The sequence below is a fragment of the Apteryx mantelli genome, chromosome 2 (assembly GCF_036417845.1).
Source record: "Apteryx mantelli isolate bAptMan1 chromosome 2, bAptMan1.hap1, whole genome shotgun sequence".
Classification (NCBI taxonomy): Eukaryota; Metazoa; Chordata; class Aves; order Apterygiformes; family Apterygidae; genus Apteryx; species Apteryx mantelli.
In genome coordinates, this window is record NC_089979.1 from 93447088 (window position 1) to 93472833 (window position 25746).

General features: G+C 35.1%; 1 protein-coding gene across 4 annotated transcripts; it reads right to left on the minus strand.

The window, feature by feature from the left end:
- Positions 1-151: 151 nt before the first annotated feature.
- BRD9 (bromodomain containing 9) lies at positions 152-25737 on the minus strand. Of its 4 annotated transcripts, none has more exons than XM_067291061.1 (17): positions 25599-25737; positions 24345-24565; positions 22523-22655; positions 20564-20624; positions 19497-19641; positions 16760-16870; positions 15813-15925; positions 13259-13391; positions 10856-10931; positions 8963-9058; positions 7940-8072; positions 7460-7571; positions 5711-5749; positions 5191-5262; positions 3729-3831; positions 1889-2056; positions 152-1091 (listed from the first exon to the last, which is right to left on the minus strand). In XM_067291061.1, the coding sequence occupies exons 1-17, from the start codon at positions 25669-25671 to the stop codon at positions 991-993; spliced, it is 1890 nt and encodes a 629-aa protein (XP_067147162.1). In that variant the 5' UTR covers positions 25672-25737; the 3' UTR covers positions 152-990. The 4 variants fall into 4 exon arrangements, with proteins under 4 accessions (XP_067147162.1, XP_067147161.1, XP_067147160.1 ...); XM_067291060.1 differs by having other exon boundaries at positions 15813-15928; XM_067291059.1 differs by having other exon boundaries at positions 15813-15988.
- Positions 25738-25746: the final 9 nt, after the last annotated feature.

Genomic DNA, 25746 nt, shown 5'->3' on the forward strand with positions numbered 1-25746 from the left:
ATTTTGTTTACAGCTACATTTGGCACGATGAAATATACAGCACGGAACAGCACAGAAATTCCGATCAAAAGCTCCTAGTATTTCAGGCTTTGCAAAGATGAAGAACCAAATTTTCTCCTGATAAGAACAAGATAATTTCAAACATCAAAAGTGGTTTTGTATGATTTTTATTAAGGTAGTATTTACAAAATGTTGTAAATTCATAACATTTGTTCAGCTTGCACATATTAATGGTACAAAAAAACCCAGGTACGTCAGTACTGAATTATAAAATTTTCATTTTAAAATTACTGAAAAGCACACCTTATCCAGTATTTTCATGAAATTAAAAATGAGTATATTTTCTTTGTGTTTCAATAAAGAAAAGGGATCATAAAACATTCATCTTTTTTTGATGCAGGGTAAAATTCTCATAGTGAGCATTTTAATGCAACTACAAAGTATTGGTATTCTGAAATTAAGGGGCTCTACAATGATTAAAAAAAAGAAAATTTTAAAGTATGGGGAAACCTAAGACACTTCTACAGATTATTAGGGTTGAGATGGGAAACATAACCACCACGATTCATGAAGTTCTGTCACCACTGAAATAAAATATTCCTCCTTGAGAATGTTGAAGTTAACACAGAAACAGAATCGGTACATATTCTACTAGTCATGAAATGTTTCATGACTGCTGCTGTGATACTGGAAAAATGATCACTTTTTATTTATTATTATTATTATTTTTTTACAAAACAAGTTTTCTATCACATAATCTGTTGTTTTTCAGTCAAAATTCACACACAACTAGGAAAAAAAAAGTTTTTGGTACATTGCTAACAACATGATATATTAGGCCGGCCTTTTTTGTTTTTTTAATCCAATGTGTATGATATTAAACAGCAATCCTCATACAAAAGAGGACAAAATTGAGGTTTTTGCCATGGACAAAAACTTTATAAAAATGTTATACAGTTAAAATACAAAATATCTATAGTACATGTCAGATTAGTTAGTAGTAGTATTTGAGGTTTCTGGAGACTGAAGAAATTCATAGGGATCATGAACCATGTCTTGTTGCTCTCCAACACTCAGATGAGGGGGGCTTCCTGTAGAAAACGAAAGAAAAAAAAAAAAGCCCTTTAAAAGTATAGAAAAATACTGGCAAGAGAATATGTATACACACACACACATATTATATATATATATAAATAAATATATATATAAAAACAGCATGATTATTTAGTATGTTCTTTCCAGTCTTTTTGAGCAACACAGACATTTAAACGATACTTAAACAGTTAGGAGATTCGTGAAAAAGAAGCCACAAGATTCCTTAGTAATTTAGATCCTTTTTCAAAAGTAGTCAGTATTTTACTCTGAATTGAAAAAATGATAAAAAAAAATCTAACTGAATATTATCCAAACATTATCTCCTACCTTCTCAGAAATGGTACCAAATTATGAAGTGGTGTGTTACCCTATCATCCTGTCTTATGAGTGAATCTCTGTTTTACAGTCGACAAATGGAAGGCTATTGCAGAATCCCATCTGTTACTTGGTGCATATAACTATGCTGAAGTAAAATAAACATGATCTCCTCCTTAGCAGCATAAAATACAAAGGCATATTGTAGTTTGCCAAATATCAATTTACTTCACAATTACATCAATCACACTTAATCTGAAGTAACTAGAATTAGTGTTTTTATTTCCACAGATGAAAAGTAAGTCTTCTTAGTTGCCTTTATCAGTCATATTTAAAAATTAAAAAGAGAGCCTGCAGTCTGCACACTGTTTAATCAGAGTAGTTTCATGTAAAAATTTATATAAGTTAAAAGGTAAGTTTCCAGGTAATTTCAGTTACAGCAGAAATATTGCAATTTCTGTGACACAATTAACTCTACCAAGATGATGCTGGTCTCTTTCAGAGGTATTGGAGAGGGAACTCAGATTGGATGATGGCCGGGATCCCACTCTCTCAGCTTGAGCCTCATGGAGGTCTTGCAGCAGCTTAGTTGTTTCATCCAAATGTAAATGGTTATCTTCATGATCAAGCTCCTTCTTCACCTTTCCTAAGGGCCATGAGTTATCAACCAAAAACAGTAATTAGCACATGTGAACTGAGTCATGAATTACCAAGTCACAATAAATAAATTCTAGAATAAACTATCACAAGTGTTGCCTATTACACAAAAGAGCTGAATCTTGTACTTTCCTTTTGCATTTCTAAAAGGCATCAGCTTCAGATCTGTTTTCAGTTTCAGGAAATGCAAGTTGAAATGCATTTGGAGAAACAGAGATGCAGGAGAGAGCCATGGGAAAGGTTGAAACTGAATTGATTTTCTTTAAGTTTCCCAGTATTTAAAAACTACATGAGCTTAATTTGTCTTGCTGATCTGTCAAGCTGCAGACAAGAAATAAGTTTAGCTTGCAGTAAGAGAGAGGAAGTTAGTAGAACAGTTATCTAACCTAAAATATAGTTAAAATAGAACACATCATCTAGGGAGGCTGAGACATCCCCATCACAGAAGGTTTTAAGAACAGCATCTTTTCCAACTGTACTCAATTTACAGTAAGCCAAAGAAAGTTGAGAACTTTAAATCAACTGGAAGTATGTGTCATATGTTGTTCTTTCATCTGAAGAGTTAAAAAAATAGGAAAATAGGGGAAAAAATAAACTCTTTCACTTCTTTTTGGATTGTCTTCAATACAGAGCTTGCCAACTTTGTAAGAATTATGATGAGAAATAGGATATGTCATAATCTCTCTCCAGAACCCAAGTATTCTGAAAATACAATTATTTCTAGAAAGACCACTCACAGGTCTTAAAGGAAAAATATGAGTAGCTTTCAGTGGAGCAAAAAAATTCATAGCAAGAATGATAATTCCTAACATTATCTATGAAACAAATGTATATTCATTATTAATACAGATATATATTCATTTAAGTATTTATTGAACTGCAATAAAATTAGTGTGTGACGGCATAATCACAGTTTACAGTTGCTTTTTGAAGACTACTACATCCATAGGAAAAATCTGTACAAATATTTAAGCTTTCTGTCACCTTGCTTATGTTTTTCAATAGATGGTTTGGCATTTTTCAGATACTGAATTAAAGGCATCTTTAACCATGATCAAAAGTTAATTTTGTGATGACATTTTTGAAGACATTTGATCAGTTCAGCAGCCTGCAAAAATGGGAACATTATTATTTTTATTTATTTAAAGAAGAATGCCTATAAACAATGTATATTTGAAACAACCCAAAACTGCCTCCTTTTCTGAAGATAGTCTTTCCAGTACCTGAAAAAAAAAAATTTTTTTTTGATTGTTGTTTTGGGACATTTGAAGTGGTGCTATAATTGAGCTTGATATACTTACTACTTACTTCCCAATAGTTATTTCAAAAGACAGTATATAAAGCAATAAGAGTTCTGAGCCACAGCTCCACATTGATTCCTAAACTTACTATGAATACATAAAAAAAAAAAGTTTCAAATTCATGATGTGTAAATACTTTGTTTTCTCAAGTAAGACAGAAGAAGTTAGCTTGGCTAGCACAGGGGTGTTTCAAAGGAAAAATGGACCAAGGTTCCATTTCCCTTGTACCAGCCACAGACTTTTATTTACATTGACTTTAGAATTATTACCACTTTGAGTACTCGTTCTTAGCAAGTCCAGCTGTTACTCTAAGTGTTACAACTAAACCGTAATTGATGGCTTGAATATTTAATTACTTACCTAATGAACTTAACATGGATATATCAAGAGATACATCTGAATATGGTTTCATAGAGAGAAAGTCCAAGTCAGAAGCATTATTGTCTCCAGCAGATTCGCCAACCTAATTAAAATACAAGAAATAGGAAGACTTAAGACCAACAATAGTGACAAGTTATCACAGTAACTAACAGTTCAAGGTAAATGCATGGATCCACACTCTCAAAAGTGTGCAGCACCAACACTTGAGACTGGAACTTCCCAAGCCAAGCTTGGCCAACCTGCAGCTCACAGGCAGTTCAAACATGGTTCCAGGACATACTGTACCATTAGAATGACAAAAGGTCCAGGAAGGGATCTGCAGGGTAGTCTGCAACTTTCACCTAGATCATCCAGGACTGCTGAAACCAACATTATCAAATCCTCTGGAACTCAGTTACATGCCCAGTTCATCCCTGTCCCACCACAGAAGGCCAGGGGAAGAATTATCAGTGTCCCTCCCATGAACCACTCCCAGAACTTCTTTTCCCTCACCTTCCCAATGTAACAGTGGATGTATTGAAAGTTTCAGCATATAATTCATAAAGCCAGTAAGACAGATCTCCCTATTCTAGACAGCATCACCTGGAGATGGACTCTAGAAAGTATATCTCTACCCTCTTAGATAATGAAATGCAGGCTGCACTTACAACCACCTCATTCTTCCAAATTCACTGCAATACTTCTATGCAATGGCAAAAAAGTAGGAAATCAAACTACAAGCTATTAACTTTCAAAACACATTCTATCAGAATTCCAGCAGCAGAAATAGGACAACCAGGTATTTTTATTTTATATTTCAAAAAAATAACTTAGTACTTGCATGAATTACCTTGACTGGTCACCTTCTAAAGAAATACAAACCTTCTCACAAAACATGTATGAAATATTTATAAAAGTGTAATTTTACTGGCATCTACAATGTAGTAGTCAGAATTTTTATGTGAATTACCATGGAATCCTGACATGCATATCCTCTGCTATCACAAACAATTTGCGAGATAACACTTGTACACTTAAAGGAAGATTTGCTGATTAGTAGCTGTAGAAGGGAAGAATGTGTATTTCATTTACCCCTATTTTCTAAGACATTTTCTAGACATGTGGAAAAATTGGTAGATACCTTTTTTTTCTTCACTTTTACAGCAGGATAGACCTCAAATATTTATCACCAGCAGATCAACAATCTTTCAGATTCCTAACTGTTCTTTCCACCTCTGAGATTTAGCTTATGCATGCTGAATTAAACCAGAGAATACAGAACAACAGGACAAACAAAACCACTAACTAAAACAGAATTAACGTTAGAGAATACATTTTAAATACTGAAAACTTATTCTAGACACTGAAATTTTAATCTTCTACCTCAGAACATGCATATCCATGCACTGAAACAAAATGAATGTATGCAACACTCCTATTTTCTACACACAAACCATTTTACCATTATCTGTTTGGAAGAATCCGGACAGGTATTCCGCAACTTGTGTTCTTCCTTTATGAGAACTGGCAGAACCTAAGGTACCAAATCATACGTTAGTTATTGGCACTTTACAGCTTGGACTAACATTTATTAAGAATACTCTTAATTTGTGTAATTGACTAGTTCACAGTGATCAGATTTTAGGCCACCATGGAACGCTACTCTGTTTGAAGTTAGCATAGGTCTTTTAAAATAAATAAATAGAAAAAAAAATTAAGACTAGCTCTTCTGTAACGGATCACCATATATGTTCACATAAACAATTAATTTAGAACTAGCCAGGCTAGCAGCTTTTTTAAAAACAACAACAAAAAAACCCTATATAAACTCTATCAATCTTTTCCTGTAAACAACAGGAATTAAATAAATTCCACATTAAATAAAATTGGGAATTTGAATGTTGGAAGCCCAGAGAACATCATGTTCTCTAAAATAAGACACTTTTTCCAGTAATAAAAGACTGAATATCAGCATAACTTACTTTAACTTCATCCAGTGGTTTTACTGGAATGTTTCGCCTCTGGGAAGAAATAATACTACCAATTACTTTTTTCAACTTAAGCAAAAGGTCTCTTTTGTACAGTATCAACTATATTCAAGCTTCTCACATAAACTGAAGCTAAAGACATCTAATGTTTTTCACATATCTGTAATGCAATTACAATGTAAAGCGTACTGTTTTGAAGTATTTTACTATTATCCATTTTAACTAATGTTTGAATTCCCTTACACTATTTCTTCTGCCCATGAACTTTATGTTCAAGTGCAATATCTTAGTCATTAATACAGCAACTTCTGATATCCATTTAAAGTTGCACTTGCAGAGACATTCTTTCTTGTTCAAACGTAACAGCATAAAACACCCGAGCATAAAACACCATGGCACATCACTAGTGAAACACATTCAGCTGCATAAGATCTGTACACATTCACATACGCCACAACTGAACAGTCTAAGTGTAAATAGCCATTGACCATTTGAAAGATGTTCTTATTTGAAACAAGATTCATACAACAAGGCAGCAAAAGTGTTAAGGCGTGTGTTTTATTTTTAAGCTAAGTTATGTATATTGCATACACGTTTTTACATATAGAAGAGTATTTAAAAATATTATTTTAGACTTTTTAAACTAACCCTTTACATTTTTCTTCCTTCTAAGGATCATGTTTCATATACAAATTGTTTCCAGTAGAGACAATGCAAAAATACCCAGAAAAGTCTTGAGGGTCTTCAATATTTTTCATTCTGTTGTCTCCTTTCCCCCATACACTGCCCACTCTGATTTCTAAGACTGCAGAGGTTAGCATAATCTCATTCCCACCACATCAGGAAGTCGGAGCACTTTTCCCTCTCCTCTATTCCCACCTTTTTTTCTTTCTTCTAGAATCACTCATAACATCACCAGTTTAAACAACAGGCAATTATGTGAAACTAACAGTGGTTTTCAGAGCGCAGATAACATGAAACAAGGTTTTGCAATTTTTAATAGTCTATTTTGTCCTGGGAATGTGAACACTGTTACCCGCTAGTATTTTATACATTTCTGGGGAAAACTCTTCTCCAGTCTTAATATGAATCTCTCAGAAAAACTGTTTTTGGAAATGAGTTAAACTTTTTCCTTTAAACACATCACATGAATTTAAGAGCTAGCATCATTGGGTATAGGTACCAATAAAGTGATATTATTCTATTCTCTAATACTATTTCAATGCCCCAAATAATAAATCCTTCCACAAAGAACGTATTTTACATTTTAACAAAGAAAAATCTAACATAAGCATTGCAATCTAACTCAGAAGCAGATACTTAGGTCATTGCTTGATACTGAGTGACAGAGCTGCTCATGCAGCCCTCAATTGGTTGGTCCCACCCCTATGTTGCACCCCCCTGCCTCTTCCTTTCTGCAGTCACATGGTGAACCAGATTGGAGAGTTGATCCAGCTGGGGAAAAAACAAAACATTAAAGAAAAAAAAAAGAAAAGAAAAAAACGAAAAAAATAGAAAGGTTACTTCTCAGTTGATTAATTCCGTTTCTAATTTGGTTCACCACATGGCTGCACGAACAGCTAAGCCTACACAACAGATGAAGGCAAGAAGGGGGAGGGCTGGGGGTAGGGATGACTTAAACTGACACTGGAAAACAAAGCATCTCAAACTATTTTAAAAAACAGAGCAAGGTCCATCCTTGTTTTGATGAACTTGTGACATTTCAGTGCATCAGGGACCCACCTGCTTTAGCTGATAAATAGTTTTGGAATGATCTCCACTAGTGATCTGGTCCAGAAGATCATCTACTATTTTCTTGCTGTAATTTCCAGCATCCTTCACAAATTCTTGTAAGCTAGTAGGAATAAAGATATTAGCAATACAAGAAAAGAAAAGAGCTACTTTCATTTAAAAAAAAAAGAAAAAGAAAAAGAAGAAAAACACACCTTATATTATGGTTTTCTCCTTGTTCTAATTCTAATTCATCTTTAGAAAAAAGAATTAAGACCTTCAAGATTTTTTTCATTTATTTATTTTTATTAAACAAAAAAAATTAAGCTTCATAGTAAGTTATTTTTAAAGTAAATTTTAGAAAAATCAGGATTGGGGGCTCTTAGTTCTAAGTTTATTCCAAATTGCTTTTCATAAGATTGCTCTGAGAGGTTAGTGCTAAAGGAGTAAATCTTTCTTCAATAAAAGCCCTCCCAATAAGGAAGCACTTACCTTAAGGCACATTGTATCCCAGTTTCATCGCCATACGCTGAGTATAGCAGTTCCATTTCATCTGATTTCAGGTCGTGAAATATAGAGTTGTTTTGCATGGAAAGTGCTGTGCTTGCACTTGTAAGAAAGGTTACTAGACAGAATAAAGAGATGACAAATGATTAGCACAAGTGTAAAATCACTGGAAAAGGAAATATTTTTGGAAGCAGGTATGTAAAGTTTCACTGGTCTGTTATTTTATTCTGGTCCCTTCCCACCCTGCCTCCCCCCCCCCCCAAATTGAATTCAAGAGCAATACTTCAAAGACACTTCCAAAATCCAGAACTGCGTAATTATTTCAAGTGTATAAACAAATGTACTTATGCTGTCAGCAAATAAAGAACTAAGCTAACCAACAGATTTCTGCTTTTTGTGTGTGGCTAATTCACTGTTTGTCATTCAGTTCCCGGAGAGCAGACAGAGACTGAAATCAAAGCTTATTCAGCAACTGAAACACAGAATCCATATTTAGCCAGGAAATTTAAAAACAACACTTCAGCAGGTTAAGGCATTAAGTCCTAAATAACAGTAGGTTAGAAACTACTAAGCAGTTCAAAACTATTAAAACTACAGTAGCAACAAAAAAAAGGCAAGTTTAAATAAAATGGCACTACAGCTTGTGAAAACAATGTCATCTGATACAAGAATCCAAATGACCAAGAGGTTTGTTCTCCACCCTGAAGAAGGTAGTTGCTCTGCAAAACTTATTTTCTGCCACAGCAAATAAGGGCGATTCATTAAAAAGCTTCTACTGAGGATATAACATTACAGCAAAACATTAATCAATGAACTCCTAATCTTGTTACATTTAATAACCCAAACAAGTCAATTTAATTAAAACCACATTCTGCTGTGAATTGAAATAATTAAATATTTTCAAACAACATTGGGATACAGGTATAATCTGAATTTGTTTTATGTATGGAATTTACTCAAGCACTTAATTAATGCATAAGTTAAAACACATTCTTCTCTGGCATTTACCTTTGTTTCTTCGTTCATCTTTAAAGCCCAATGTAGTGAAGCCAGGTAATAATTTGCTTGACAGTGAACTGAGATCCACTGGGTGAGTCTCTTCCTCTGTGATAATTTGAATTAAAATATAATAGTCATTTAAAAAAAATGTATTTCATGTTTAAGATTTATTCATGGTGACTATTGGATGTTGCTCCTTTTACAAAGTCCTAGTTACCATAAAAGCTAAATGTCTTTTAAGCTGTATAGCTGTATAAAGTACAGGTAGAGTAATTCACATTCTCCACTTAAATTTCAAGTACATGTTATAACTAACTTTCCATATCTTAACTACAAAATCTATGGCTTATTTATTTCCTTTCTAACAAATATAGCATCATCTGAATTTTTTCCACTAGCTGATTCAAAAATATTTAACATCTAAGTATTATGAAAGCAATAAAAGCAGTTTCTTATGCCGACTACTGAGCAGTTTGGCTATAGAAACACAACCACAATAAAAAGAAATTTGTTAAGGTAAGTAAATTACCATTATGGCTGCAGCAATATTTCTTTTTTCTAAAGTACTGAAGAACTGCTTAATTAAAATGTCTCATAACATTTGGAATATGCTTTTATATGGAAAAAAATATAATTCTGTACTTAGGACACTTCCCGTGGATCTGTTACAGAATCTAATGGTAATTATACTCAGTTACTAAACTATAGAAAGCAAATACATAACTAGAATCTTACTAGGATAGGAAAAAAGTCTACAACAAAAATTCTAATTATAGTGTTAGCTGCAAATCCAGTATAACTAGTATTAACTAAAGACAAACAAAGCAAAAAGATTCTGGAGCACAGAAACATCAAGAACCAGTATAGTACTTTACTGAACACAGCAAAAGCTTGTTCTGCTCTCGTTACCATCACTGTCTAAATTTTCATAGTGGCACGATTTCAGAATTTTTAAATCACATTCATTTCATTTGTTCAGAAATAGGTAATTGTATGAAGGCATCCAAAATGCTCAATTTCATTGTCAAAACTATTGACTACAAACTTAGATAATAAATGAAAAAGAATTTAGACAACAGCTGAGATACAGGTTTCTATCTCCGAAATGAAATCAACAGAAGTTTGACTAGTCAAAAGGGTCCATGCCTTCATCAATCCCAGTAACAGATAACCTGTGAATGAATTCCAATCTCAAAAGCTGTAGAGGAGGAAGTGCAAAATCAACATGTCATACAGCAGCATAAACACTATGTAATTTCATTTATTGCAAACTTTCCAGGACTTCTGCATTTTGAGCTCAAGATTAAAAAGAGCAGAAAGGATAAGGCAAACAACATGTAGTAGTAAAACAAGCAAAACCGCACAGAATAGATTAAGGAACCACAGGAAAACAATTAAGCAAAACTTGTAAACCAGAAAATTAGCTGATAATTTAAATTAGGAAATGCATATACAAAGTTACCTTTCCCCTTTCTTTTTATAATTGTATATTGCACATTTAGCAAGACAACAGCACTTTCATTCACTTTTTGTCTATCAGATTTTAAGATTCTAGGTAACTTGAAGTAAAAGCTGTCTTCCAACTTCTCTGTAAAGTTGTAGCAAAATATAAGTGTTTATAAATAGATATCATTTTACCTTCATATTGTTAGTTTCAGTAAAACAAAGCATCTGCAGAAGAGAGTGAAAACTTGAAAGGTCAAGAGAAACATTCTGGAGCTACTAAATCTATCTGTCACTACAAACTGTTGGGGAATACAAACTTTTTTTTTCTTCTTAAAAACAAAACAAAACAACCCCACTCATCTATACTACACAGGATCTGTATATACATTTAAGCCTTCAAAATCTGCTAGACCACACACCATTTGAAATGTTTCTTTAAAAGACTGAGACATTTACCTTCTGCTTCTGGATCAGATGGGTTGACTACACTGAATAATAGAGTTCCATCTCCATTCTTTTTCAGATAACCAATCTGTAAACAGAAACAGAAAGATAGAGAAGCACTTTCATAATTCACAACAGTCCAAACTCAAAAGAAAGAGATGCTTGCTTACACAGACAACTTTAAAAAGTATTTTTAGATAAATTCAGGTCCTGCATTCCTATATTCATTTTTTAAACACAGAGAATCTAGGATCTCAAGTATTTAGCATCTCCCAGCAAATGCTTAAAACCAGAAGACTTTTTGAGCAACAGCTTCTCTGTCATATGTACGACTCCACCTCCATCCTCCTAAGTCAGATCTAAAATTTGCACCCAAGATAAAAACAATTCCAATGAACTCCTATGGTGTTCTAGACTTATGCACTTCCTTTAGAAGCAGAACCATAACTCCCATCTGCAATCTATCTCACTGCTTACTTTCAAGTCTAGACTGAACTCCTTGTTTTCAAATCTCACCCACGACTTTCTCTAATTAGAAGTATTTTTGTGAACATACTATCAGATTCTTAAAGAGGAAGAAGTGCTGTGACAGAGTGATCAGACCACATGTACGTACTGGTAAAAAGACAACCGAAGATCTGGAAGACAACAGAACACAAGAGTCTCTAAGGACAGAGCCACAAACTGTTGCCACAAAAAAGCTGATATTAGAAACTGACTACATATGAAGCATGCAAAACATTCTCTCTTCTCAGTACAGATGAGAGGTACACTCTCCCTAAAGAAAGATAAATAAATACAGTCAAATGAATTGACCAGTAAATCTCTCCCCCATTTTTTCTTCCTCTTGAGAGTTTAACACCGTCTCCATATATAAGGCCAAAGTTAATGGTAGCATATAATTAGAATAAAGAGGTGACAAACATTTGAAAGAGGGATAAACAGGAATGATACCTTCAGGGGACACAAAAGTTAACAATAGGTGAACTTTTAAGAATGCACCAGTGTCACCAAGATCCAGCGGGTTCTGTAGGTCTAGGTGTTTAACATATTACACATTAATGTATTAACATGTAGAACATTCTGCTGCTTTCTCACACACTGATGACTTACTCTCCTCAAAACACCAGTATTTGAAAGTACACAGCTGTATATAGGCATCAGTAAAGCTGGCAAGTAGCAGAAGACTGCTGTTCCTGCAAAAGGTTTTTAAAAAGCCACTCTTGCTCTGGAGTTTTCCAAAGAGCCTTGGTTCCTAGCAAGTCTTCTACTTACCCAGGAAGCAGAAATATCTTGAAAGAGCTAAGCCTTCTTCTATCATTCTTTGAGGCTTTATTTTCTAATCCAGCTGAACCCAAGACACGTGGATTTGAACACACAGCTGCTACCACTAATGTTTCAAGGCAAATGTTTCTTCTGCAACAGCAGTTAAAAACTAGGTGGAAAATTGAGAATGCAGCAACATCCTGAACCTTTTTTGACTGAGGTGGTCACTAGACTGTGACAGAATAGAAATGAAACCAATGTTTAATGGTGGTGATAAGCTTCCACATGATGCAAAGGAAATAGAGCAACATGCATCTCAGCATATGCCTGCTGCAGCATTCATTCCAACCCTAGCATTAACTAACATAGGAAACCATAATCATTACATAGCTAAGAAAAATCCAGCCCATAAACAGGGCATGCTGAGGAAACTGTATCAACAGTATTGCTGAGCTTTTCCTCCTAACTCCTGCAATACCACAAAATCAAAGGTATGGAATGTATGCACCAGAATCACGTTCAAGATCATCTAACCTGTGGTTAGTGCCCTCCAAAACTCTTAATACAGAGTGCTATCTGCTCCTACTTACTGAAGAATCTTTGTATTTTGTACTCACACAAGAATGTGTTATATCTGACACCTACTGCTGGCTGGTACAAAACTAAAAGGGGTTCAGAATGAGGAGGATATGAACTTTTCACTGAAAACAGTAAGTTAAGGAACTCTAAGTGCTGACTTCTTTGGGGGAGGGGGGAGGAATCATAATAACCCTTCAACCTATGCTGAAGTTTGCTTTCCTTCTGAAGTTGCAACAATAAGAGAGTGTGATGCTATTTTAATCACTTTTAATCCTAAAGGTTGCAATTAAGGAAGCCAGAGCAAAGCCTGAGCAACATTTCACTAGTTTTCTGCAGGTGAATTTCTAAATATGTTTAATATAACATTTGTATACCACCCTAAAATGGGCTTCAATGGGAACTAAACGATAGACAGTAGTCACCTTCATATTCCATGCGGAGCACAAATTACCCTTCCTAGATGCAACATTTCTCAGATAATGAACACTTAAGCCTGTTTCATATGATGAAACAAACAGTATTCAATAGTCAGACACAACACAGAATTGTGAACTTGATCAGGCAGTGGACCTTGCTGTTGGGTAGATATCGATTGATCCTATCCCGAACTTCATCTGCCGCATGTTCCACTAGTGCCAGGACATGTTCTTCAGCAGTGCTATCTGTCAGGCTGCATGCATTTCCCTCAGGTTCAAATATGCAGCTAAAGAAAGAAAAGAGTAGTAGTTTTAGAAATCAAAAGACAAAGCAAAACAAAGCACTGAATTCTCAGGTTTCTAACTAAATAAAACAATCAGTCCTCTCATTCCTCTCTCAGGAGGACACCTCAGGCACTGGCTATTTTCTTCCATTTGCTTAGCTAAGAATTTCTCTCCGTATAGAGATTCAGATCTGATGCACAAGAAATTTTGCTATTAAAGACAATAAAAAAAATCACAGGGTCATGCTATTATGAGAAAAGTGTCTTAAAAGATTTTTGTTCCATTGAAAATTTAAGAAAATATGCACGCAACTGAAAACTCTGGAACAACTGGCTCTATCACATTCTACACCACACAATGAGCAAGAATTGAGTGAATGTTCAGAAGGGTGCAGCATCCTGCATGAAATTTTCAAAAATGGCTTAGATAAAGGTGTCTATGTGATCAAGTCACTTCTTAAAGCATAACAGAGGTCCACACTGCTTTAATACTTCTTGAAAATGTCAACTGCAGCTCTTCCTCAGTTTTGAAATGTGAATTATGGAGGCAAAAATATCTGCCATTAGGACCAATTGTCCCCTCCAAATTCTTATTGTACATCAAAAAGAATAATAACTCTCCTACTGAAGCCAAAATTCGTGTTTTTAAAACGTCAAGTTAATTAGAAAGACAAAATAATTAAAAGTACTAAAATTACATAAACAGTGAAGAGAACAGGAAAGTAAAAGCTGTTTCAAAATTGATCCCCAAACAACTGGGTATCAGGATAGAATTAAAGGTCAGTAATTCTTTGCTGTCTGATTGTACAGTAAGTTAGATCTTAAAGACAGGAGCAGTAATACATTGCTTGCAGCCTCAATTCTTTGCTCTGTTAACTACCTGTATTTGAAGATGAGTACATAAAAGGTGGCAAAGTACCAAGTTACTTCTGTAAAGGAGATTACTTAAGAATTAATCATAAAGGAAAACCTACTGTTCTGGGCACCATATAAACCACATTAAAGTATCTTTTCAAAAAGAATCTGTATCAAGTCTGAAGTCCCATTAACAAAAAGGTACTTTCAACTAATTCTATATACAATCCATTAAACAAAGAACAAATTACACTTTGATAATTGCCAGTAAAACAGTGGCAGCTATGTTTCTGAATGCTGACATCAGAGTAGATCCAGTCAAAAAAAATTACTCAAAGTTTGAAATTTTTTTAAAAAAAAATACATGTTAGCATCTCTTACTTCCACAAAACAACTCCTTCAAAATATTACTTATTCCATCAGCCACAGGATTATCAGAATCCTTGACATGTAAAAAACACATCATGTTCTAATCAGCCACATGATGTGGCTGATTAGAACTCTAAAGTTTATTTATTTTTAAACACAAATGAAGGAGTATAAATTTGAAACAAGAAATCACATTTTACTCTGCTTACTGTGGATTTTTAAAGACAGAAGCTTGCAGGATATATTTACATGGCCAAATTATTTAAAACATGACCGGTGATGCCCTGTTGCAGTTTGAATTTTTATAAAGTGTGTCTATTAAAATCCAGTTGATATAATGCTCTACAATTTAAATTCAACATTTAGGATATCTATGTAAAGACAACATTCACTGAATAGGATAGTTTCCTTGTAAATCATAGTTTCTGCTACTATTTTCTTCTATTGCTGCTGTAAAAAAAAGCAAAAAACAAAAAAACCCCACTCTATAAAATAAATTAAAAAAGGAATCATTTTCACTTTCCAAAATTAAGTTTTAGCTATCACAACATGATTTTGTGACAAGAGGGTGCATATTGCTAGAAGACAGCCATTAAACTAACAATCTGTTACAAAGAAATTTAGTAAGATTTCACTGGGAAGGTATCATCTGCTCTAAAAAGAAACTCCCTTATCTCTGTATCCTGCCAGATAAGACTTCAGTTAGAGAAAAATCATTTACTAATTTGGGCTACTTTCCCTCCAGCAAAGGTCCTGTTCAGATTTTGATACAGCCAAGCAATTCATTAAAAAAATGGAATACACAATGATTTTCCATTAAGTCTGACATTAACCACAACTTCAAAATCAAAAATATGATAATTATGATAAAACATATTTGTGGTTATGTTAAAAATGAAAGAATATTTAAAATCAAAGTAACTACTTATTATTTTATACAGGTATAGAGAAGAAAAAAAAAGTATGTATATGTCAACAGTAAGTTTAAAAGAACATGCAGTCATTCCTTGAATCATTTGTTTCAAGTTGGGAATCACTAGATTGTTAAATTCCTAAAAAAGTCACATCGCCATTTATTCTGTGGTAAGAAAAAAGGCCACAAGGAGGTTGAGTTTTTTTTTCTTCCCTTCAGTTCTTTGCTGCTGTCTGATAATGGAAAAGGTGCAACAAACCAGCAAGCATGTCCATTAAAACCTTTACCTAATAACTTCTTTATTTTGCTTTTTGGATTTCTTGGTAGTCTCTGCTTGTACAGGAACAACTTCAGGGACAGGTTCCTCAACTGCTGTGTCTTCATCACCCAAAAGAGCTGCCTGCTGAGAAAAATCCATGTCCTGCATAAACGACATGCTGCGCTTCAAAGCTAACAGCCGTTCCTAGAATCAGAAAGGACAGAGCGGCAGGGACTTAACCTTTCCCTCATAGCCAAGATGCTATGATAATGGGATGGGATGGGAATGGCCATGGCCTTATTTTGTTCCTAATGCCTCATTTCCAATGGTGATGCAACATGATTTGGTCATGGTAGCACAGCATCAGAATTTCTGCAGCCCGACTATCAAGAGAGAAACAAACAAAAAAACCTGCATACGCAAAGACAGCCGCCTATTTTAGACAAGACTTACCACAATAGAACTGCAATACAAACACACACACACACATGCATGCAGTAGCTCACAAAAATAACTGTTTCACAGAGTAACAACTTTACATGAGTAAGAAGTGTATATTTGCGTAACCCCTGAAACCTATTATCTTCTCTCCCCCATCCCCTTTAAAAAAAAGACCAGCTCTTTTATTAATGTAATAAATAAAACTTGGTTCTGAAGTGAGATCTTGTTTTCAAAGTTTCAGCCAGAAGCAGTGTTTTACAGTTGGGTTTTATGTATCTGGACCTTAATTGCTTCCACTGAAGCCAGTGGAAGAAGCTCACGAAGACTTCAGTGGTGCAGATCAGTTTGAGAAATAAAGGGGCAGTTATAATGACAAATGCTATCAAGCCCTTAAATATAGCAGCACTAAAGGGCACTGCCATAGTTAATGACTGATGAAACAACGTTTATCGTTGTTATTAATTACATTTCTTTTAAATCTGACCCCCCAAAACCCCCTACTTTTCTGATTTTTGTTTTTAATAGGTCTCTTACTTTGCTCATCATCTTAAAGCCTGTGTGCAGTATCTTCTTGGCTAGCTTGTAGTAAACAGTATCTGGTCTGTTGTACGTCATTGCATTATCACACATCAGTTTAAAATCTGCCTGTAAAATACAAAACAAAAGAACTGGTAAAATTTCAAACTCCTTTGTTAAGTGACTAGTAGATACCATTCCATCAACACAGCTCTGAAAAACATTAACGACAATATTTTAACAGCACTAATAAAGGGTCACAGAGCAAATGCAAGCCAAAAAGTAAAACTGACTTGTAAAGGTTTGAGCCCTTTTTGCTTCTTCATAATGCTCAGTTTTGCTTTGAATTTTTTTCTTTGTATATAAATTGAATTTTTTTCTTTGTATATAAACATTTTCCTGAATACCAAATGTAATATTTCCTCCTTCTGCAAAAGGACCGAATGGAAGAAGTGGAGAAATCAACTGAAGGTTTGGGGGGGGGGGGGGGGGGGGCGCGAGATGATTACTCTTCAGGTGTTTTTCCCATCTTTTAAATTGAAAGACATTGAAGGAATGCAAAAGACATTAAAAAGATACAAAGCCTCCTACATATAATTTTAGTTGTAGCAATTTGATCACTTCTTCAATCACTTGCACTCAAAAAAGGAAGGAAAAAAGGTAGAAAACATCAAAAAGTAAGAAACAGCCTTCCAAACCTTCCTTGCATGCAACAAAGAGCAAAAAAGCCATGCCTGATTTTGTCCTTTCCTTTAAATGGTCTCCTTTCATATCTACTAATTTCAAATAATTTTTATTGATGCAAGTTGCCAAAATAAAGCTACAAGACACTGCACTGTACACTGAACCAAAAATTTTGTTGCAGATTGCGAAAGTATTTTTTAGAATGCCTTTATTCTAGTCAGTGTAAATGTGTTTGGTTTTTAATTTCCTGTTTTCATACAGGAATGTCAGAGCAGTGCTCTCCTAGTCATCTAGCAGTTTAGCAGTTGCCATCAGGCCCATAATAAGCAAACAGATGGACAGAGTTAACATTTGCTAGGATGTGACTTCCTATGGCATTTAAGTCATCTGCTTTCACTTAAGGAGAACACAACAAAAACTGGGAAAGTGGTGTTGAGAAGCACCAAACTATGAGCAAAGAAGCCCAGGGAAGCTACATATCTACTGATGGCCTTTGAGGCGCTGCAGAGAAGGATAGAGAAATCTCCTACTTGCTCAACTTTGAAGTAGTCCCTTTTTGTTGGCAGCAAAACTGATAGGTTTTTTTGCAGTGATTTCCCCCTTCTGAACACAGCACAAGGTTCTTACGGGATTCACCTTAAAATTACCAGGTCGTGACTAGCCTCAGCTAATTTTAATAGGTATATCAGATGAAAAGATCAACCCTCTGAGCTGGACTTGTTTTAGGGGTCAAACACTTGTAAGTTTCATTTCCATATTACAAGATTACAAAGGCATGAGCACAGTGAGGGACATTTATACCCCTAGAAGAAAGTCCAGCCTCTTTGTCAGTATAAGATGGTCAGACTTTTAGCAACTACTTATTGCTCCTTGAAGTATCAGAAGAAACCAAGTCCTTTGGACAAACACAGTCTGTTAATCTTAAAATACTGCGATTTTCATTTTTCTGGGTTGCTCCCCCCAACTTCTAATCATTATCTCAACCTTGCCTGTGTCTACATATAGCCACTGACCTGACATTTAAGCTTGCTTTTGAAGTTGCCTAATAAGACAATCCAAAAGCCAACAGAATTTAAATAAACCAAAGTTTCTGACAGTAATGCTATGTGAATGCTACATTTACTATTTCCTGTAAAATTTCATACCTTTTTTGAAAAATAAAAGAGATTTAACAAAAGAGACTAATCCTTGTCAAAGCACCTATAGTAAATATAAGCCATTCCTTGCTCACCTTGCTGGACCTTTCAAAGGAAGAAATAAACCACTGAGGAGCAAGCCAACACTCTCTGCCAAGTCTATTGTTACATCAACAAAACCCTAGAAAACAATAATACTGAAGGCAGCTATCAGAACTACATGAATCTCTTTAAAAAAAAAAAAAAAAAAAAAAAGCACACACACACACAAAAATCCCTTCCTTACAGGATCGGGCAATACCAGATTTCTTACTGCACTGTCTGTAAAACCACAAAACACTCAATACAGTATTAAAGCAGGGCCAAGACCCAAAATAGCTAAGGCCAATTGCCAAGTAACGTTTTGCCAAAAGACCATTCCAAACAAAGTTACATGGAAAACAGGATAATCTAAGAAACAGTAACTACACTGTAAAACACAACTAATTTTTTTACTCATACAAAAGTGCTTGAATATTTCCACAGTTTTCTTGCAGATGTGCCAAAATTGCCTTTTAATCAACCTAATCAAGCTTAGATTAAAAAAAAAAAAAAACCTTATGGAGATCCAGGTCCCTTAAAAAAGCTTAAGTGCCTGTGATATTCTCACTCATGTGTTTTATGTCTAGCAGCATGAATTTCATAGTAGAACTTTAGAGCAGATTCTTATTTTCCACAATAATTTGGGTAATTCTACTAGAATAAGAGATTGACAAATATAAAGCTTCTAGAGTGAAAAATAAAGCAAGAAACCCATCCTAACAGGCAAAATGCACAGTGGTGTTGAGTTCTCAACAAATGCACATTAGAAGCCTTTCTTACATGAATTAAAGTTAAAATTAATCTTAGGTTTACTACAAAAGCGTTCCGAAGTAACAAAATCTCTATCAATTCACCTTGAATTCAGTGACTGATTTGTATTCATTTGCTGTAATTTTTTCCTTCATAGTACCAAAATCCATGGGGTGCTTTATGATCATGGAATATCCAGGAGCAATGGCATCCGTGACTGGAAAAGCAAAAAATCCATGAGGATCTTTCCTAAAAATAAATTAAAAAAATACATTTAGATTTATGTTCAGAACTAAAATCTTCACTGTTTTATAGTATATTAATAGCATAAAATGTATAGTCCTAGTTGGAAAAAAAAAAAACACAAAAAACATTTTCACAAAACAGAAAAATATTTGAAAAATTTCCTAAAACAAGAGAGAATTTTGATTAAGAATATGCAGACTTTTTGAAGACAGATTCAACAAGGTCTTGAAATTATTGTCTTGTATGCCTTCTGTAACTCTATTTACACTCCAAAGGGGTCTTTCAGCTTCTCTGAGTAATAACCTCTTCCAATCTTCTGGTTCATTAGGGTTTTGTCCTCTTGCAAGTTTATTTATTAATATTTATTAATATTATTATTTAAACTATGCAAGTTTAAGATTTTAGAATTAGTTCCAAATTCAGCTTATTGCTACAGAATAAGGAAAATGAAATGTTTCAGTAATTTTTCAAAAAAATAAGCTACAGGGTTAATGTCTTATGGAAGACAATAAAATAAAAATCCAGATTAGTGGATTAGCATGTGAGCAGGTATAAACTTGACTTGGCATCTGACATAGGATACATAAGACAAAAATTCACGAGAACTGTTTCACCTTTTAAGCCAATAAAATTCATAGTTTTTTTTTTTAAGTTCCTAAAGTCATTAATATTTAATAAATATGTAACAGCAAACCTCTTTCCCCCTCCAACCCTCCACAAAAAAAGTTAGAATTGCAAAGCTGGTAATAATTTTCCTCAACTAGTCTTTAAAAACTACAAGATCTGATGTGGTTGCAAAGGTTACCATCCGTATTATAATTAGTCTTTATGTATTATTTTCAAACATAAAAGCAGATTAAGAAGTTCTAAACACATATACACTAGACACTGTCGATACAGCTGTCGATCCAACATGTTCAAATACCTTTGAAGCTGGCGAAGGAAGTGTTCCAGTAATTGTTGGATGGGTGTGCTCTCATTTTCAGCTGTAATTTGAAATGGAAAAAATAGGTAAAGTGCAATGATATAGAAATATCTATCTATAATATCAATACCAAAGGGAAAATTATAACTTGTACTGATCTGAAGGTCAATGAGATATGGATTTTAATGACAACAGAAGCACATCAGGTAAATCTCTTTTGAAACATACAGTAACTACTTCTTCCCCCTTATTACTTACCTAGTTTTAATCACATTAAATTAAAAATTGGTATACATTAAATCAGATGTAATACTAAGCCTATAATTTGTTGTAATCTATTCTAACAGGAAAAGTGAGACTTGGCTGCTCAAATACTGCAGCTGGGAGATCCTCATTCGTGCAATCAGTGCAATTATAATAATTCATTTACCCTAACAATCCAGGCCATTAGTTTCCCTGAGATTCAGATTAATCTTTTCAATCAAAAATAAGAATAACGTATAGATGCAGATTTGCTAGAGAAACAAGTGCAGATTAAGATTTTACTTACTGTACAGATTAATGTATGTAGTGTTTATTGTTTAATTACCTGTTTCACGCATACAGGTACTTCAGAAAGACTGCCTTTGATGTGAAGGTTGAAAAAATGAACAAGAAATAACCTAAAATCTAGAATTAAAACTCAAACTCCTCATCATGACAATGAGGAGATATTCCCTTCTCAGCTAAAACAGGCAAGATAAATACTTTCAAACCTGTTGTTTTTATAAGCAGATGGAAAATAGAAATCTTGTCAATTTGGATATCATTTTTAGTTTAACAAGTTTTCAGTGGTCCGTTATATCCAGAGACATAAAATCTGCAACCAGAACATTTCAGTTACCTCTATTAGGCCACCTTGACGGACACAGTCCTCAATTTAGTATATAGTCATAATTAGAAAATTCCTCAACAAATGACTTGCCCGGTCAATGAACAGAGTTTTGAAGACAATACAGGTAATCTTCCTAAAGACCCAACTTTTTGCTATTAAGTTACATTTCAAGCACAAAGTATTTGAAAATTTTTCTAAGTAAAAGTTTCCATTGAAAAATTTTAAGAGTTAGCTATCAACAACGGTTGCATGTAGCAAAAGCATGGCAAAATCCAAAGGGATAAGTATGCAGAACTCACTATACACAATTGATAGGTATGTTGGCTGATGATGATAGTTAAAGATTTGTAAAACAAAACTGTGCGGACTACAGTCTTTAGAGACACCCTATCACAATTTACTGCCACTTTGTGATGAAAATAGAGATACTCAAATTAAAACTCCATATAGGTTATAAAAATAGACCGTGCCAACAGTTGAGCACTCTCCACAGATTTTTTCCCTTGAGCTGAAAAAAAACTCTTCGTTTCAGACATTCTGACCATGGTTTTGTACAAGACAGAGGAAATGTTAAGGATGAGGAATTAGGGAACACCACGCACAACGATACTTTTACATTAGTTTTATTCTGACAAGTAACTGGGGCCAGAGACAGACGTCCTTGGTATGTTCAATCAATCTCGTCAGTATTAATTACGATCTAATGCACATGTAAAAAGCAGCCATATAGGCCTGATGAAAATAAAAACAGATTTTAAAAATGCATTTTAAAAACGCATTTTAACTTTTATAATTGGCATAGCTGTTCTAGATTTAAACAAGCAACCATAAGCAAGCATAACATCTAAAGAAGTAATATTTCAAAGCAGCACATGAAAACGTGCACTAAAACCCACAAGCACCAAGAGGAATACCGATTTTCAGACAGAGGTTCCAATATTCAGAACTTTCTCCTTAAATCTCTTAATATCAGAAAATTCTCATAAAAGTCTTGCACTCTAGTACCTTAACAAGAAGATTACTAAGTTTGTTGTAGGTGCTTTTAAGAATATCCAAGACAATTTTAATTTTTCCACATTCCTCACCTGGCTGAGTTCTGCATGCTCGGACAGGACGGTCTGGAGGAGGCTCAACCTCCACTTTTTTTCCAGGATCAAAGTCATCAGTCTCTCCTTCAGTGTCACACTGCTCTTTTTCCCTTTTCCTCTTTTTCTCTTCCTAGCACAACAGGAAGAGGACAAATTTTTAAAAAAATGTGCTTGGAATGTACAATTCTACATACAAAAAAATAAGCGATTATCTGTTTGGAATACTCAAGCTATATCCAAGCCACAATATATAACAACATGGTTTAAACAATAGCGCATGCATTTTCCCTGTCTCTATTTTTTTTCCCCATCTTATTACAACTAATTCCATTCATTTTTGGCCTTTTTGTCTTTCATGTGCTACTGTTCTGTGATTAGATGCTCTACCTCTACTGAAAAGAATGTTTTACTGTGTAGACATTTATATGAAACACTGCATAATTATAAGCTATAATGGTGAGCAAACAAAGAATTTACTACCCAGTAAAGAACAATCTGCTGCTCTCATTTGATCAACAGGCTTCTGTTGTCTGGTGCATTAAACAGGAATGAATAAAGTATGTGATGATTCAGGAAGCCCACACAAGAGCCATGAAGAACACTCTGTAACAGCGATGACAATTAATGATATCTTCCTGATATCTTCCTGAACTTCAAACCTAAGACAGCCTTGAGTCATTCCTATAATCTTACAGTAATTATTCATGTTTGTACAGCATAGCACACTTTCATTAACCGTGTTTAGATCATAGTTTTGCTACTAATCTACCCATTAGGTTCTTTTGTGTACACTAATAACGAAGTTCTGAAAAAAGCCACCAATTTAGCATAAAAAAAAAAAAAACGCCAGTCTTTGCTAAAAGGCACTTCTTTTGTCTTAACAGCAATTACTTTGCCACATTTCAACACTCAGCTATACTCTAACTGAAACATTTGAAAACGTTTGTGCAAAGAACATTTTCCACTGTCTGTCCTGTTTTCCAAGAGCTTCTAAATGATCCTACAAAATGTATCACTTTCAAGCAAACCAAGCCTGAAAAAGAAATCAATGTGAAATGATAGCCACACACACATACAAAGCAGTGCTGGAAAGCTGTCAGATATTATACTGATGCAAGTAACAAAACTACATAGCAGAAGAGAATTAAAAAGGTAAAGTCAAAGAAACATTAACAAACAAAAGAAGTATTATTAAAATGAAACTTTATAGGCAACCATATTGTCAGAGCCTTCTCTCAGATTTCATTCTAACTTCTAAACTTTCAACACAGATGGCTAAAGTGACCTCATCATTTGCTATTAAAAAAGCCACAAAGCCCAACATCTGACTTATTCTAAACATCAGCCAATAAAACTACTGTATCACAGTACTTAACAGATTAGACTTCAGAAAACTGTTCTGAGTAAAAATACCAGTTTCAATATCATATAACTTGGCACACTTCAGGAACAGAAATGCATTGGAAATACCCACCTCAAAGGGTGGCAAAACATGTTCCTAATCTGGCTGAAACATAAAATAACATATTTAAGAAATCAGAAGTATTCATAACTACAGACAAGACAAACTGACAGGAGAAACAGCTCTTACAAGAAATAAGCATTATTCAACAAATCATATGAAGCTCACTTTTACATGGGAGAAATACACCAACACACACACGGTTTTCTACATTTTTGAAGTGCTGTCTCCAAACAATGAGTTTCCTGCAATACTTTAATTTAAAAAATGGTTTCTTGTTCTCTGCACCAGAATTTAGATCTGATAAGCAAGCATGAAAATGACTAGTACCTCTGAATTCTAAAAATCACAGCTTACCTTTCTCTTTCTTCTCTCCTCATCATCAAGATGCTTTTCTTTTTCCTTCTCTGATTTTTTTTTCTTTTTTTTTTTCTTTTCTTTATGCCGTTCTCGCTCATGATCTGATCTATCATCATAGTAACTAGAATCATGCCCCGATCCAGAAAGTTCAGTTACTTCACTTCCTCCAACTTTAAGCACCAGCTTTAAAGGTTTTTCCAAGGGTTTGTCTACATAACCTGAATTAAGACAAGGTGAATTATTTCATAAATACACACAGAAGTGACAAAGCACAGTATTTAAACCATTGTTAGTGATGCTTCTTCTAGAAATGCTATTAAAAAGAATCTGCTGCACTTGTAAAATGTATGCAATGTTTTGGGAAAGAAAAATAATAGCAAAGGCTAATACATCCAAAATAAGAAACAGCTGGTCGCACCTTTACAATCATGATTTTCAGAAACCTATAATACATAAGGAACTAACTCCTCAGCATTCTATAAAAAAATCATAGATGCTGCTGCTAGACTAGCATCCTACTATAACACACAAATAGGAGGGTTTGTAAAACTTAAAGTAGCCAAAGCTGACCCCGTAGGAAAAAAAAAAAAAAAAAAAATCAAGCAAACGTAATTCTTATGCTGAAAACCAATGCTACAGCAACTATTCACTAAGGCTTTTTTCCCTTATCAATGTTTGGAATCAATGCTCAAAGCATTTATTCTTTCACTGCTAAATGGTCAACCTTTATTTTTTTTCCAGGTAAACAAGCCTTTCCACGGTTTACAACCCTCTAACAAACTACATTACCTTACTGCCATGCGAATCCTAAGTATCTCTAAAAAACGTTCCTCACGGTCACGCAGCAAGTCAGAGCTCTGTCAGAATGAGCTAAAAACAATAGTCTCTCCATCCGCGCAGCAGGAATTCTTCAGTTTAACAACCGCTGCGCGAACCGTTAAGACTCCCGCTTCCAAAACCACACCACGCAGCAATACCTCAACCGCCCCCGAGCTTTCTCTCTGCTCAAAGACCCTCCCCCGAGCCGCGTCTGCACGGAGACAGCAACCCTGCCTGTCACACCGCGATCGCCACCTGTCGCGCCGCGTCTGCGGCCCCATCGCCGAGGGGGCGCTGCTCCTCCCCAGCCTTTAACACCACAACCCCCGCCCAGCCCCGCCGGGCGCCGGCCGCTCCCGGGGCGCCCCGCGGCCACAGCCCACAGAGGGACCCCGGGCGCCGCGCCGCCCTGTGTCAGCCCCGGGCTCTTACCGCCGTAGGTGGAGGCGGAGGCCGAGCGCCATTCCGCCTTCTCCGCCTTGTGCTTCTTGTGCTTCTTCCCCATGACGGGGCTCACCCGCAGCCTCCACCGCCTCCCGGCGGCCCCACCCGGAAGCGCTCGGAGCGGAAGGCACCTCCC